Source organism: Ornithorhynchus anatinus, chromosome 6, assembly GCF_004115215.2.
Source record: "Ornithorhynchus anatinus isolate Pmale09 chromosome 6, mOrnAna1.pri.v4, whole genome shotgun sequence".
In the NCBI taxonomy this organism is placed as follows: Eukaryota; Metazoa; Chordata; class Mammalia; order Monotremata; family Ornithorhynchidae; genus Ornithorhynchus; species Ornithorhynchus anatinus.
The window spans coordinates 41504819-41522514 of NC_041733.1; the positions used below are offsets into that span (position 1 = coordinate 41504819).

The 17696-nt window shown below is 43.0% G+C and overlaps 1 protein-coding gene across 2 annotated transcripts in view; it reads right to left on the bottom strand.

The window, feature by feature from the left end:
• The window catches only part of AMMECR1 (AMMECR nuclear protein 1), a 116883-nt gene that overhangs the window by 47255 nt on the left and 51932 nt on the right, over positions 1-17696 (bottom strand). Inside the window, exon 2 of one of the 2 annotated variants that reach the window (XM_029067393.2) lies at positions 14386-14496. The exons of the other annotated variant lie outside the window; for it this stretch is intronic. Within the exon in view, the coding sequence (XP_028923226.2) occupies positions 14386-14496 (111 nt within the window). The remainder of the gene's footprint in view (positions 1-14385; positions 14497-17696) is intronic. 2 annotated transcript variants of the gene reach the window in all.

Sequence of the window (17696 nt, forward strand, 5' to 3'; positions counted from 1 at the left end):
TGGATCTGGTCTAAGCCCTTCTGTTAATGCAGCTTGAAGAGCTTAAGCTGGCTCTAAATTTCTCTTAAATTTTTTTAAGAGAAGGACTGCTATCATATCAAACCTGAATGTTCTAGCAACTGCAGAAATAGTTTGGGACCTACAAGTCCTGGATGCATGGCCCATCTATGCTACATAACTATATAATCTTGATCTAGGCCTCAGTCCCTAATATGGGCCTGAGACTCGCCGAGTGAAAATAGCCTCGGCTAGTAAAATGCCTGGAAATCCTAAATTGATCTGGGATACACGGGCAAAATGGCAACCTCCAGACTCTAAGCTCACTGAGGGCAAAGAATGTGTCTGTTTCTTGTTGTGTTGTACTGGGAATTTCTTTCTGTATTAGTCAAAAAACTTTGAATATAAAATCAACAGAAATGTTTCATGAAGAGATGAAAGTTTCTGGTTTGCACATCACTGAGGCATGAATCTTCTCTACTCCCCCCAAAAAATAAAATCTGTGAAATGTAGTCATGTAACCCAACCCAACTGGCAGCAACAGGTGGGGCGATGTAGCAGCTGCTTCCTGAGATGATGTCATGTGGGGGCCCTCTAAAACCGAGTAACCCCAGGCCCCCAGGGCGGGAGAGGCAGGATAATCCCGTCCAGCTACAGCCAGGAGGATGATGGATGGGAGTGGGGTGGGTGGTGCTGCCAGGCAGGATAAGGGACTGGGCATTTAAACCCATGTGGTTCACAGCCAGCAAGCTGTTTACGTAGACTTAAATGGTAGGACTTTGGACACCAAATGCTCTGACGTTTCATTTTAAACGGCTCTTCTGCACAAAAAGGTTGCCAAGCCTTGTTTTAAAGTACTGTGCACTGCTTCTGTTTAAATAAGGTGCAAGACTTCATTCCTTTATCATAGCCTCGGAGTTTAGTACACAACTGGGCAGTATTTGTTATAATAATGATAATAATAATAATGGTTAAAGTGAAAAACTTTAAACAGTCTTGTAAAAAGTACAAAATCCTGGCCTAATTTCTTTCTAGAAGGGGCATAGTTAGCAAAATTGAAAGAATCAGCATTCTTAATTGCTCGGAGAGTTTTTCGTTTGGAGGAGGTGGACAGGTAATTAATTGCAAGACCTTTCCAGGTGTGCTTTTCTGGGTCCGCCTATCGCAGAAAGATTTAACATCCAGTTCTGATAGTGGCTGAAACTTTCGATAACGCAATTTAGCAACAAGTTCTTCATTCGTAAGATTTAACTAATAATAATTGTGGTAATTGGTAAGCGTTTACTGTGTGCCAGACACTGTACTAAGTGCCGGGGTGGATATAAAGCAAATCAGGTTTGACGCATGGGGCTCATGGTCTTATTCCACTACTAATGCTAGATCATGGACACATAAAAAAACACTTCATGCATGGTTTTCCTGCGACAGAAAAACTAAGGGCAGAAGGATGGGAAGACATCCTAACTAAAACCTGTACGTACAGACTCTTTGGGGGAAAATTACTGAGAATTTTTGCACTGTCAAAGACTAATGATTCTTCCAGGCAAGTCAGTAGTCTAGGAAGGGTCTTTTACTCTTAAATGAAAAGACTGAAGGAGACAGAATTCACTACTACCAAAGAGATGGTCCAACTGGGAATGTTGCATTGTAACGATGGACAGACATATGGGAAACCACTCTCAAGCGAACGTGGAACGGTCAGGCCGGCGACCCAGCTAGACAACATTATATATAGTTTCATTCTTATCCTGTTTTACACTTTGTTCTCTCTGCTGTTTTATGGCATTTGGTGACTTCAATTTATGAACAGCAAAGATCTAAGAGTGGTGCCATTAACTGCTGATTGATTTTGGTGATTACCAAAAATACACTTTCACTCACACAAACACATATACTCATATGCGCAACAGCTGCCGGAATTTTTAATGCTTGAGAAAAAGCTGGGCGGTTTTAAAAAATTTTTCTGGATACAAATTAGGATAACTTAAATCTAAGCAGTGAAAAATCTTTAAAGATCTTAAGGTTGGAGCAAATGAGTTACTGTCACTATTATTAGTATTACTGAGGACAGTTTTTGATTACACTTTCTTTCTCCAGTTCCTTCTCCAGGTTTATTTTAATCTTTGATGCAATTTAACTAAAATGAATCCTCAAGACTCTTTTTTCAGTAGTCCTTCACATATTCAGAAACTGATTCTCTCTGTAAATCGCTTCAACATTTCCCAAAACATTTTTTTTTCAAGACAGCTATATTATCAACTATATGACTGAATAGATCAAGCAGTCACATCTTGCTTATTAAAAAGAAAACAGACCATTACACAGTGATCAATATTCTGCATTGCCAACTTTGGCTCCTAAATAATGGGTAAAAATGAAAATCTGACTGAAGACCTTGTAGCTTGATGCAAAAGAACAACTTTGCATTTACTCTGAGTTTGTCAGCTGTGCGACTGTGGGCAAGTCACTTAACTTCTCTGTGCCTCAGTTACCTCGTCTGTAAAATGGGGATTAAGATTGTGAGCCTCACGTGGGACCTGATGACCCTGTATCTACCCCAGCGCTTGGAACAGTGCTCTGCATATAGTAAGCGCTTAACAAATACCAACATTATTATTATTATTATTTTGGGTGAAACAAAGATCGGCTAACCAAATAGTAGGCTAGAAAGACTTCTCTGCTGTCACTGCACTTCTCTGTGCCTCAGTTACCTCATCTGTAAAATGGGGGTTAAGACTGTGAGTCTCATGTGTGACACGGACTGTGTCCAACTTGATTAGCCTGTACCTACCCAAGCGCTTAGTACACTGCGAGGCACATAGTAAGCACTTAACAAATACCATTTAAAAAAAAAATAATACCAACAGAAAGGGTCTGTCCAGGCTAGGGGATGAGCCTGAATCCATCTGGGTTCGGCTTTCTGCATCTTGTCCCCAGCAGAACATAGTGGCTCAGCAGGGATGGGTCTTGAGGTCACTTGTGAGCAAATACTAAAAGTGATCATCTGATATGTCTTCTTAACTCCTTTGATGAATCACCAATTAAGACTAAAATTGGTTAGAACACACCAGAAAGAAAACATTCAACATGTTTATGGGGCCCTAGACTGCTTTTCTACTGAGAGGCGTGCTTATTAAAAATGAATATCACTTACTCTGAGTGAACAGAGATCTAGATGTTCAGGAGAATACCATTTTAAAAATAATATTATCCTGGTGTTTTTCATGTTTCCCTATTGCCCATTTGGGAGATGGAAAGCAAATCACCACTTTCAAGAAAAATGTAGTCTGCACTATAGTTCAATGAAGAGTGCCCTACGAGAGCATAAATATCAAATGTTAAAATGAAAATCACAAGGTGAAGTCATTTAGAATAATGGGACAAAGTAACCTTTAAAGACAAAGGTTCATTCATGAACCCCAAAGAACACTGAAAGTTTAACCTCAAAGTGTTCCTATCTTTTCAGTCTAGCGGTGTCAGTTTCGAGTTACGTTCCCATTCTGTTTCTGGGAATGCCATGTCAGCTCGGGGGGTTCTGAAATGAAGATTCTGCAGGCCCAAGCCAATGGGGAAAACAACTGTCTATAGGCAAGAGGCAACAACACGAGAGGGTGTGCGTTCGTTAGACATTGGTGGACACATACCTGGAGAGGGCTGACGCTTAAGGCATAGAAGGAGTGTCTCAACACACATTGGTTGACTGACGAATACAGACCCTGGAGTGTTACTGCGCTTCTAAAATATTTAAATATTTAGAGAGTCAGTTGAAATGCATTTTGGTAGAACTTTCAAAAGCAGCCCCCTTTTAAAACCATACACGTTTAAGAAAACACGATTAATTTGAGAACGCTGGGTTTACAAACCTGGGAGGTGGGCACACAGGCATCCTTCCAGCTTCCAAGTACTTAAGAAGTTGCTTCAGCCGAAATCCGGTGTGATCTGGGAACGGCTGCCACTTCTAACTGCGATACGTTATTGGAGGTGGAGAAGTGGGAAAGGAGGGCTGCCAGGGAGTTCTTCGGGGTGCTCTGAGTCCAGAGTCCCCACTGCGGACGTCCTCCGTTGCCACTAGTACTTTCAGGGCTGTCGGCACCCAACTTGGGCTGCCCTTCCCATTGCCGCTTCAAAAGATTTCTTCTAATATCCCGGCTGCTCTCTTCTACAGAAAAAGGGAGGGGGGGGTTCTTTTCAAATGGATGGCGGGTTAAGGGGGCTGCTGGTAAATGAGCAGCTTTGCTTCTTCCTTTCTCTAGTTTGTTCCCTCTGAATTCTAGGGGCTCTCGCAAAGACCTGTGCGGGATCGAGGGGACGGTCCGGCAGCACTCACCCCTGACCTCGCAGCAGGCTTCCAATGCATTTAAAGGGCTTGCTGGCAAGTGCTCCAAACTAACTGGCCAGAGGCGTCACCCCTGTAGAGGGTCTGAGCTATCTGGGGGGTCTGCCGTTACCACTCAACGTCCGGCAGTGTCAGAAGGGCAGAGGAGCAGCAGAGGTCATCTGCTCGCCGATGGGGAAACCTCAGGCTGAAGGCAGCCCTACCAACCAGAAGACCTCCTCCCTCTCTCCCTCCCTCAGTGACGAAGCAACAGCTTTCACAGACACGGCCCTGCGAATCACTAAGTCCAGAAAGGGAAATGGGAGCTAAAGGCGACAGCCTCCTTATTTATTAAAGCTTCTGAAGACTGATTCTGTGACTTTCCTCTCTTCTCCCCAACCTCTGGGAGCGACGGGAAGAGCCAGCATTTGAAAGCAGAAGGAAAAAATGGGAGTTAAAAGAATAAAATACAGAGGACATTCCCAATCTCTTTTAACAGAGGGGGTCTGGCGTTCTAATAAATGTCTTGAAGGGTATTCCAACCTATTTCCATGGGTTACAATCAAGTCATCCAAACGACCGCAAGCAGAGATCTAAAAGACGGTGCACCATCTCCCTGATGTTTTATCTTTTTATAGATGCTGGAAATGGTGAAGGGCCCTGAAAATCTGTTACCACAAGTTTCATTCTAACGCTATAGCAATAATTCCATAGACTATATACTTTCTGAAAGCAACGCCATACTCTGTGCCCTTGCCAACAAAATTCCAAATAATTAATACTTTGTACCCTGGTGTTTTCAATTGCTTTTTTTTTTTCCAGGATGGTCTAAGAGATGACAAAAATAACAATTCAGCCTGTCTGTTACACAGGCAGTCCTCAGACTTACGACACAAATGGTTCCTGAAAAACTGTTTTAGGCCATAGCCTAGTTAGGAAGCAATTTCCCCATGGGAACAAAGGAATGAACATATGGGTGGCTTGGTTCCTTTCCAAAATGACCCGGAATTGACTACTCAATTATAGATCAGTAATAGAGCTAGCGGATTTACATCAAGGCAGAGAGGCTCCGTGGTGACGGCGGCTAGCTTTCACTTCGTTGGAAGTAAAAGTGGACTTGTCCGTCATCCCCAGGGACCACTTGGAGATTGGGTAATCCTCACCCACTGTCACTCCTGTCTGGACTCCCAGCCATTCCCGTCCCACCTCTTTCCCCACCCTGACTTTAAACTTCTCACATTCCTCTCTCTCAGTGTGCTTTTTTTTTCCTTGTTTCCCCACGACATTCATCTGCCCTCAACGTCCACGGCTCAGGGCGAGAGCCACAAAGGTCAGTGGAGTAAAAGTCAAAACCAATGTCTTGTCAAGCTGAAACACAAGTGCTAATTCAGGCAGGTGGTAAAGGCATTTCTCAATTCCAAATGTCTTAAGTTGAGGGCTGCCGGTTTTAAGTTGTTGTTTCTTTATATTTCCCGGAATTTAAGGACGCTAAAGCAGGGCACTGCCATTATTAAAGAGGATGTGAGAAAAACTCTTAATAGCTCTAAAAAGTGGGTACCTGGTGAAGGAGATAGTGAGTAAAAGAAAGGGAGGTGGAATTGAAATTCTCTAGTTTTTAACTTCAGGGTATCAAAGACCGCGATATAATTAGAAAAAAACCCCTGCAGAAATGCCTCTCTCCTAGATATCCATCCCTTTTTGAGGTAGCCCTAGCATCCCATTATTACTTTCACAGTACTGCTTCCCAATTTTACGGAGATGCCTGAAAACATTTTCTCAAACTCAGAGAGTGAACACAAATCAATCATAAACCGAACAGCTATGTAAGAAGCCCAACAATCAAATATTTAAGTCCTTTAAACACCACATTTGTTCCCCGGGGTAAAGCTTACATTTCTAGCAGATGCAAAATAGATATGAGAAAATTGATATTGATGAATAGGGACACGACCTCTTATCTTTGCCATAAATTCCCTCAGATCACTAGGATATCGTTTATCTCAACTGGAGAATTTTCCAGCCCTGAAAGGACCCCACATTTTCCACCTTCAATTTAGCAGAATCAGTTCCAGAGCTTACTTTGAAAATGTTTCTTGACTGTTCGGATAAAAGCACCATATTTCAAAATACAAATTCTATTATTTTAGAATCCCATTACTACGATAATTATTTTACTCAACATTTATATTCTGAAATTTCACCCCACTGTTCAAGATGACACACCATCTAATTCTGCTCACTGAAAAAAAGCAGAGCAAGAGCAGTAATTCTCAGAAAAGGGGGCAAGGCCCAAAATGAAGTGACACAGATATGAATTATCTATAACAGGTAAAATGAGAAGGGATTGTAAATCATAATTTTCAAGTCCCTTCATTTTTCAAAAGTCACTTGGTAACCCAACTTCCTGCTGGCGACCTAAAAATCTTTTTAGCTTCCTTGCAGCCAAATTTTTGAAGTTTGGGTTTTTTTTTAATTCACAAGTTCATTTCTGCGTTTGAAATGTATGTCTCTCATCACATTTTGGGTAGTGCTAAGGGCTTATAAATAAATCACAATGTAGGCCCAAAAGCCCAGAAACTTTTTTTTTTTGGGCCCAAGGAACTTTTTTAACGTTTTCTGCTGCGTGGAGGGGAGGAGTTAGGCAAGCAGAGGGTTGCAACTTTTCTCAAAGTGAAGTACAGATAGGCTAAACTGAGTATTTTGGTTAAATGCTTAAATGCAATAATTCCAATTGCAAGATATTACCAAATGGGGTCAACGAACCAAGAGGTTAGTGTAGAGTTCAGGTGGGAGCAGAATACAAGAACGGGAGCTAAATCTCAGTGTGGGCCTAAAATCCATAGGCAAGCCATTGCCTAGTCGACTTTTGGTTGCTTTCAATTCCTTACCTATCACTCACTGGTGGCCTGATCCACCAAAGGACACTGGACTGGACCCTCTCTAATGTGACCGGGAGCAGACAGTTGATAGCCCTAGGGGTGGATTGTGTAATCATACAGTAAGCGCTCAATAAATACCACTGAGTGACTTGCTGACTGATGTGATAAAGAACACAGGCGATAACACAGAAAGAACTCGGTCCTAGCATCATTCCAGGGATCAAGCCAACCGGTTAACTCCCCGGCCCTGCCCCATGGCTCACAACGTTCTTTCCCGCACACAACTCCCTCTCCATTCAAATTCACCGAGACACACTATTCCCCGTCTGCTGAGCCCCGAGACGAGTTGCCGCCTCGGAGACACACTCTATAATGCCCCAGCTGGCTCAGCATTCATGTACGTGTCTAATTATCTAGTTGTTCCAATTTTTTCATTGCTTTTTTTTTTTTTACCTAATGGTCCTGGTGTCCGTTAATCTCTCCCCCGTTAGACTGGAAGTCCTTAAGAGCAGGGTCTGTGTCTCTGACTTCTAGCATACATTCCCAAGCACCTGCATACAAGAAGGGCTTGATGAAAGCTATTGCTGATGAAGACCGCCACTAAGAAAATGAATGGCTCCCTAACAGTGACCAAAAGACAGATCATGCCCTAAAGCTTACACCCAATGTGGAATGAATTTTCCAGGACCTGGCTTCCCTTGATCTTCTAGTACAGTTGCCCCCTTCTAGACTGGAAGCCGCTCGTGGGAAGGGATCGTACCTACCATCTCACCTGGATTGGTGTTTAGCACTGTGCTCTACATAAAGTAAGAGCTCAATAAATACCACTGATTGACTGATTACTAAGAAACAAAGCTATAACTGGATTCTACCATTATGCCCATGACTATAGAGGTGAGGCTGTAGACTGTAAGCTCATTTTGGGCAGGGAACTTATCTGTTAACTCTGTTGTGCTGTGCTCTCCCAAGTGCTTAGTACAGTGCTCTGCACATGGTAAGCGCTCAATAAATACCACTGACTGACTGAGCTGTGTTACAAATTCAACTAACTCTAGATTACTACAGGGCTGACTTCACACTTGGGGGGTTATTTACGGCCTGAATTTCTCTTCTCTCCTCTCTTCCTGCCCATGCCTCTGTACAGAATCATATAACCCCCACCCTCTGCCCAACCCAATACCCAAAGGTGATGGGGAAGGAAGGTTAAAGCCACTCACTAAAATAAGGGTTTTCACTTTTTTGAGGATTGAGTCAAACCCTCGCTACCCCATCACCATGAACTGCCATGCGACAGATTCCACTCCCCACCTCAACTGCCCCACATCCCCCACACTCAGCTCCCAACCCATCCCCAGTTATAAGACTCAAAGTTTTACAGCAAGCAATCTTTATCGGTCTTTGTGTGTCCAAATGTTCCAGTTGAAAGCCCGGGACCTACTCCACCACAGATGCTTGCGCAAAGACCTGAGCATTACGGAAAATGAAGAGTGACATGAAATGGTGTATAATATTTGTATATCCACTGACTTTAACTGTGAAAGTTTCAGATCGCCTGCCAGAGTGGCTCAACAACAGCCTGCTTTGGTGTCTTCAGAATGAGCTACACTGATCACGGTGAGAAGACCAAAGTGTGTCAGATTCTCTATTCATTACAGTAATCACCCTCCATTCATTTCCATAATCAGGGTTACTTGATCTTACCATCAAGATCATAATTAAACTGACAGGCGACCTTTGTTTTTTTAAGGAGGGCATGGGTAGAAAGGGTCATGGTGTTTTGAGGTCAAAAGACAATCGGGGCTTGGTGGGGCCACAAAATAATCAACCCCAAGAAACAAAAGATGAGGGCAGACTTGCTTTCAATTTTCTTGGTTATTCTTTCTTTACAAAGCATCTTAGACACAGAAACATTTCAAAGCAAAGATGGATTTCAACATGTTCTGTTCCGCTATATCTATAAATTTCACTGAAAAATCCACTTCAGGCAAAATTGAGTTTATCACAGTATATCAGCCTTCTAATTACCTCAAAGGAACCTGACCGATCTAATATTCCATGTCATGATCATGAGTGATTAGAAAAGAAATCCAGCCTTCGATTCAAAATTTATTTTTAGAATTGAGACCATCGGGTATACCACTGTGCCGACACCCTGCTCCATGGAGAAAAGAACGAACCTCAGTTATCAGCGTCTCTTGAGAAAGTGGTCCCAGCAGTAGCTACGAGCTTCTGAATGAAGTTCATATCTCAGCCTGCAGCTGAAAAAGTGAGTGTCAGGAGGTCTCTGCACCATGAAGAGGGTTAGAGGAAAGGAAGGCTAGGCACATTGCTCTTTATAACAAAAAAGAGAGTACACCTAATTCACTAATCAGGAGATTTCAACATAAACCATCAGGCTGAATTTATGCAAGAAAGAGACCTCTATCTTGCTGGGTAATTTAGCAGCCAATTCCTTGGGAGTCTTGTCCTTTTTTTTTTCTGAGAATGAGAGAGTGTTTCTCATTTTTTGAGCGTGCTTTGCCTTGCTCCCTCTTAAATATTCTAAAACCATCATACACTCAGCTCCACCATAATGTGCTTTCACTCTATGTTTTGGCTGGAATGTCATTTAAAGAGTTAGGGAACATTTGTCAATGCAAGCCTGTTTGGATAGAGCCGGCCGTGGTGTCAGAATTCACGGTCCTTGCGTGTGCAGGCATGCGCTCGGCCCAGGGACAGATGGGCACTACAGCAGGTGTTCCCCTTTATGAGTTTTTTCTGTGAGAATGTAAAGCGACCCCCACATTTCAGAAGGGGCTGTGGCCTAGGAAAAAAAGAGGGCAGGGCCTGGGAGTCAGAAGACCCAGTTTCCAGTTCTGGCTCCACCACTCCATGTCTCTGTGTCTTGGTTTCCTTGCCATAAAATGGGGATCCAACACCTATTCTTCCCTCCCTTTAAGACCACAAGCTCCCTGGGTACAGGACCGTATCCAAGCTGATTATCTTGGATCTAACCCAGTGCTTAGCATGGTGCTGGGCACATAGTTAGAGCTTATCATAAATATCACCATCACTGACTGGATGCACGTAGTCACCAGCCACACAACTTATTCCACTCCTGTTTCATTTTCAGAAAAAAGATGCACAATTCTGGCACTTAGCCCAACTGCCTGACTGCTGGTAGATCACTTAACTTCATCTATACAAAAAGGACATTTAGGATTGGAAGAGCATTTTAAAAATTATGGATGAAAGGGGGTTTGTGTATAGCAAATACATTTCTCCTTCAAGCAGAGGTCCTGAGCACTAATCAGTAGTACCTACTGATCACCTTTTGTGTGCGAGGCACTGTGCTAAGTGCTTGGGAGAGTACAGCAGAGTTGAGACCTGATCCTGCTCTTGAGGACTTTACAATCAATCCAGGGAGCGAGGACCTTAAGTTTGCTGCTAAAACCTAATCAACTCCCTAGCCATTATTCTGTGTTCTCCTGTTTGTCCTCTACTCTGCCAGAACTTTCTCCATATCTATTTCTCTGCTTCAACCTCTATCATTCATTCAATCGTATTTATTGAGTGCTTACTGTGTGCAGAGCACTATACTAAGTGCTTGGAGAGTACAATTCTAGCACTGGAACTTACACTAATCCATTGTTTTAGTCATTAGTATATTGCGGTAAAAATATACATCACTTTGGAAGTTAGCTTTAAGTGACTAATACGCTATAAACAGTCATGGCACTGTTTTCTGAAAAGGGTTAAGCACTCAGAGAAAGGAAAGGAACATGTAAGAACCCAAGTGAACACCAAAAAGGCAAATTACATGTTAGCTAATCAGACTTATGGGCCAAGAATCACCAACTAATTAACAAAACTCTCCCTCTCTCCTACCTACCTTGCCCCAAAATAGCCATTTCTTTCAATTTTTTTGTCCCCCTAACCATCTGGGTCAAACTGCATGGTTTCCTATTTATGGGGGTTTGAGTTTGGATGACCAGACTTCAATAACTGTCGATGTAATTGGTTTCCATTTCTCTTTTTTTTGATGGAGATGCAAAATCAATATTATTTTTCAAATTTTAAATTGATGTATTTTATCAGGGGGGCATTCTTTCCTTTATACAATTACCAATATGATTTTTCCTAACCACCTAAGTCTGTATAACTCTTTTTTATTACACTTTCAGGGGTTTAAAGACTGTGCCAAAATCTTACTCTTACTGCTGACAAGAATTTGTGAACAACTGCCTCTGAACTGTTAAGGCAACCTGCTTTTGCGCTTAGTAAATGCTCCTGTTGGAACTGCAAAAACAATGTAATTTTCTATCATCAGAGTTACATTTTGTTTACATGTATAAGGTGGGGCATGCAATCCTGAATCTAGGTCACTGTTTAATTTTACCTATTTTATATATTCGAGGAGAAGGAAAGTTTGCAAAACGTTTGGGATAGGTGAGTATAACTGTGGTTTTTGAAATAATCTTCTGCCCACTACTCAGGGGAGATGTCAAAAGTAGGTCAAAATCCTAAAACTTTAAAACCAACAGCACAATACCCCCCTTCACTCCTTCTAAAAACTTAACTCCTGTTTTCACGTGAAATAACAGGATTCAAATCAACAAAGAAGACGAGGCAAAATATGCACTTGTAAAAATGTGTTATGTTGGATTTTCGGCAAGTTGCACATTATGGCGAGGAAAAAGGTACCGAAATGAATTGGAAGAGCCACAAGCTATAATGAGAAAACAAGAGATCAAAACTTGGGCCAAGATTTTTAAGCTGGTCCACTGAACAACTGATCCAGAGTCGCTTTGTGACCTGCCTGGAGAAGGACAGGGCAGTTTCTTTAGAAACTTGGATTTAGGAACCAGACTCATTCACCTGGCAAGATGGGTCTCATTCTTCCCTCACAATTTAGGCAACTTCCACCAGTGAGAATTTATGAAGTGTAAAAATGCTGGGTTACCACATCCCACCCATACTCCCCGCCTGTCATGCATGAATAAGGGGCCTTGTCTTCCCAAGGGTCCAATTTTGACCTGGCGGACGCTCTAGGATTATTTTGGCAGCACAAACACCGCAACCATGCCCCGCTCACCACCCTCAAACAAGCCGAAGGAAGGCCACCGGCAGAACCGTGATAAAAACTAGCCCACTAGGGCTCCAAAATGTTAGACCACCATCTCCAACTAAAAGGAATCTAGCTCAGCCAGGCTGAGATAACCACCTCCAAAAGGGCTTTGTTTCTTTCATCTGCTACGTTCTGAGGCCACTTTGGGTGGCCTCTTATTTTGGGCCATGAACTCCGGAGACTCAGAAGATGGTGATTTACCTAAATTAGCTCTGTTCGAACCCACCTACCCCTGGTCATTCTTTCTAGGTTTAAACATTCCGCTGAGATTGTGATCTAATGAAACTGTTAGGCTGCTGGGAGGGAATGTTCATTCTGAAAGGAGAATCCTTAAAATAATAATAATAATTATGGTATTTATTAAGCGCTTACTATGTGTCAAGCACCATTCTAAGCGCTGGGGGAGATACGAGGTAATCGGGTTGTCCCACGTGGGGCTCACACTTTTAATCCCCATTTTACAGATGAGGGAACTGAGGCACAGAGAGGTTAAGTGGCTTGCCCAAGGTCACACAGCAGATAAGTGGCGGAGGCGGGATTAGAACCCAAGACCTCTGACTCCCAAACCTGTGTTCTTACCACTAAGCCACGCTGCTGAGTAGAACTGAGTAGAAAAGATCATTAAATTAATGCTTCAGTGATTTTTTGCATTTGATCTTTTTCGTGATAAAAGAACTCATATGCTGCAGTATTTCAATATCCGCGCATCAGTTGTGCTTCAAAACCCACAGTACATTTTGTGATTTACTGAGCACTTTATAGGTACTACCAAATCTTTCCAACTTCATCTCTGATCTCAGTGGCTCTTCTTTTAAGAAGTTGAAGTCCTAACTTGAATCTGCAATTTAAAATATATGTATAAAATTACATATGCAAGGGTAATATTCTTTCAGTCACTGCAGTTACAAACTACATTCTTAGTCCTGGGCGTGTATATTCCAGAATTAAACTGGGCCATTCTAAATTTGCAAGAATGTAGAAGACCGAAAAAACTATGAGACAAATTCCTAGGGGAGGCCTATGGCCTATAAATCACTAGGAATAACTAGGAATGTGGGGCACTGACATCAAAATAGAGTAGGAACACAAGTTGCCATATTTACTTAAATTCCTAAACTGAATCTGCAAAGCACCTTTTCTCCTATAAGCCTAAAGCGGGTTTTTATAGATATAGATATATATGGAGCTCATATATGGTTAACCCAAATGAACAGATGAAGAAAGCGAAAGAGAAGCGAAATACCCCAAGTAAGTCAGCTAGTGAGATTATTCCCTCCTTTAACAGTCCTGGGTCCAAACTGCCTACTTGTTATCTCTATAAATTGAATGGGAGAATAATCACCCTACAATATTAATAGTAACAGGAAAGCCCATCACCTGTTGCCTTGGGTGAATTACTTTGAAGCCAGAGATCTGCTGGAAATCTCAACTTGAACAGAACAGCAGATGGCACAGCAGCTACCCAGACTATCAGCAACCAAGCGCGGGGTCTTTTGACTCTCCCGAGGCACTCGTTAGCTTGCCATTGTGTAAGATGAAATAAACTAATGCTCCTGAGAGGCACAGTGGGTGAACAGCAGCTACAAATGATCATGCTTTTACAAGGCAGAATTATTTCCTTCAAGTTCAAAAGCCTGGCCCTCAACTAGAAGTACAGGATCTAAACTGGGAGGCTAAAGCTATTCCGAATTGAAGACTCTGAAGGGAGGAGGGGAGGATGTCAGCTGCCACTAAGAGGAAAAAACTTTGGCCCTCCGGGGGGAAAAAAAAAAAGGCACCTGGTCTTTTGATCCCAAGTTTGAACATCGAATGGCAATTGTCCACCGGAAGGAGGGACCCAGATTTGCTCCCACTACTAGGCCCGAGTAGGTAAGGTGAGCGGATCGCAATTCAAGAGTGCTGCCTGACTGTGGAACAACAACCCCAAAGGTGGGTCAAGCGCAGACAAAAGTAAAAGTGTCTAGGGTTTCGGGGTTTCGAACGTTAGCCAACCCTCGACGGCAAGGAAGCTACAAAATATCGGCTTTATGCTTCTGCTTTCCTGAGATGTGAAGGAAGAAAGAGAGATTATGAAAATGGACCTGTACCTGGTAAGTGTGTACTCCCTGAGTCCTGAATGCAGGTTCATGGCAGAAAAAGTACCTATGCATCCACGCAATCGTTTATCTCGACCAATCTTCCACGTTACAAATAGTGGGCTGTAAAGGAGACAGAAGACACAGGTTACCTAATTTACAGTGGACTCTCCCATTCTAAATGTCAGCGGGCCTCGACCAGGTCGGGAAGACTGCATGACCAGGAACTTGTGCCGAGGGATTCATTAGCGTGCTAGTGTCTGTCCTGGTAGCATTCCCGCTCTCTCTTCCTTGCCAGCCGAGTTCCTACTGGGCCGTGGAGGGTAACAGGCAAATAGGCGGGCAGGGGTGTAAGACACTGTTCAACTCCAGCACGAATTACATGTACCGAGTCCACTCAGGGCACCAAGGTGCTGATGCTCCTGGCATTTGACTCTTGGTACCATCACACCACAGACCAATTACAGACTCTAACTTTCTTGAGGCGAAGGATCGTCTCTACCGACTCTATTGCACCATGCTCGCCAAGTGCTTATTACAGGGCTCTGCACACAGTGGGCCCTCAAAGAATACCACCAATTGACAGGCACTTGGGTGAGTAGAACAGAGTCGGCAGACTTGATCCCTGCACTCGAGGCCAGCAGGTGGTTGCCAGGATAGCCACTCTGGTAGCCATGCGGTTAGTTATTTTCCACACTCCTGCTGAATCTTCCACCATGCAAGCCCCCAAGGTGGTTCTTTGGGGTAGATACAAGGTAATCAGGTTGTCCCGCATGGGGCTCACAATCTTAATCTCCATTTTACAGATGACTACTGCACCACTGGTGGCCGAGGCTGAGCAGCCCCCACCCTACCCCCAACATATGAGGTTTCTTCATAGCTCCCTTTTTCCCTCACAACAGTGAGATGTGGGTTGGACTCTGAGGGAATTCATTTTCAGTATTCTTGGGGGGTAGGGACGGGGGAGGGATTCAATCTGTGCTGCTAGAAGTGACCAAGTGATGCACTGAGATCAGAAACTGAGTGGGACGGGGACCGCGTCCGAACTCATTAACCTGCATCTAGCCCAGTGCTTAATACTGTGCTTGGCACATAGTAATTCTTACTACCACTTATAAACCATATCACAGATTAAACTTCCTAGACACCCCCCGGCATAAAATGGATGACCTGCTTTAAATGGAAATGCCACAAATGCACAGAAATTAACCTTTAATCACCGGTTATACCCAAAACTCATTCTTGCTTCCATTTGGAATTTTGCAACTTGATCCCCTCAACCTCTAATACGCCTAATATGGTGTTTGACACCCAATAAGTGCTCAGTTAATACCATGGATTGATTGGACTCAGCAGAGCAAACCTGCAATCCAAAGCAAAATTTAAAACCTGAGTTCCTTTCTAGTATATATAGTAAAAGCCAACTATGAGCAAAGCACGGTATGGAATATACAGTGATTATCCCATTCGTTCATTCATTCAATCCTATTTACTGAGTGCTTACTATGTGCAGAGGACTGTACTAAGAGGTTGGGAGAGTACGATACAACAATAAACAGAGACATTCCCTGCCCACAATGATTATAACACTGGTTTTAGTTATCTTTCCCAAAAGCACTACTGAATTTCAGTACCAGTATTTCTTACAGTGCTCTTGCACTTTGAGATGATGCTTTGATTTTACAAAAAGTGCAAAGCTTAGACACCTCCCTTGTCCTCAACCAAGGCTCTTCTCCTGTTCTCCTCTTGCTCTGCACTTCCTCTCTCAAGGATTCAGATGGCTTCGCCTATGCAGATAACTCTCAAATCTACCTCTCCAGCCCTGACCTCTACTCTAACCTGCAATCCCGGGTGTCCTCTTGCCTCCATGATACCTCCATTTGGATGTCCCGCTGACATCTGAAAATTTCTCATCTTTCCTCCTAAACACATTCCCCTTCCTAACTTTTCCCTCCCAGTGGAAAACACCTCGTCCCCCAGGTCCCAGAATCCGGCAACCTATGGTGTCACCCTCAACTCGTTTTTCCTCATTTTTCGCATTCAATTTACTGCCAATCCCTGCCAGTTCTTCCTACACAATATCAACTGGATTCAGCCCTTCCTCTGGGGAAAAAGCTCTTCTCAGATCGCAAAGTTAATAAATACTCCCCACATGCTAAGTGCTGGGGTGAGTACGAGGTTATGAGGGGCTCAAAATCTATTTCACCCCCATTTTATAGATGAGGAAGTTGAGCCCCAAGAGGTTAAGGAACTTGCTGCCAAAAGTTACCAGAAGACCAAGGGCTGCGGTGAGACTCAGGTGCAGTCTCCGAGCTCCTAAACCTGTGCTCTTTCCAATAGGCCAGGTTGCTCCTCACCTGTCTTCCTGCCCCTAGACTCTCCCCACTTCATTCATTCAATCATATTCATTGTGTGCAGAGCACTGTAATAAACGCTTCGGAGAGTACAATACAACAATACAACAAGCAGTCCATACTACATGATGCTGCACGGATTGCCTTCTTGAACTGGTCAGCAAAGGCTCACTGGAGATTTTGATCACTTACTCTAATTTTGATTACCTAAACTATTCCTGGCTTTCTTTAGGGCTCTGGCAATAAATAAGTGTATGTTGCTGCCCTGGGATGTTCATTAACATCCTGACACTGTTCCACAATGGCACGGTTGGGTGTTCTCCATAATCTGATCTGTTTTCCATAACTAACTGGGTAAAGCAGGGTGTTAATGGGACCTGGATTTTTCAGATGTTAAAAAAAAAGTTTGTAATTTTGGCTTCCTTTTTTTTTAAAGGTGAAATTAGGTTTTAACTTTGTTAAATGTAAAAAAAATAAAATAAAAGGTCAGGTTCCATGGATTCTTACAAAGGAATCTGCAAAAAGGATGGCAATAGTATTATTTACTGGCTGAGAAGATGATGGCAGGGGCAGTTTTGGGGCTTTAATACATCCTTCCTCCCAATATCATGAACACCTTCAGAGAAGCATTCATTCATTCATCCATTCAATTGTATTTATTGAGCACTTACGAGGTGCAGAGCACTGTACTGAGCACTTGGAAAGTACAATTCACCAATAAAGAGAGACAATCCCTGCCCACAATGGTCTTATAGTCTAGATGGGGGGAGACAGACAACAAAACAAGTAAACAGGCATCAATATCAGTACAAATAGAGTTATATATATACACATCAAAACACTTAAACAGGCATTAATATAAACAGAATTATAGCTATGTACATATATTCACAAGTGTTGTTGGAGGGGTAGAGAGAGCAAAGGGAGTGAGTCGGGGCGATGGGGAGGGGAGAGAGAGCTGAGGAAAAG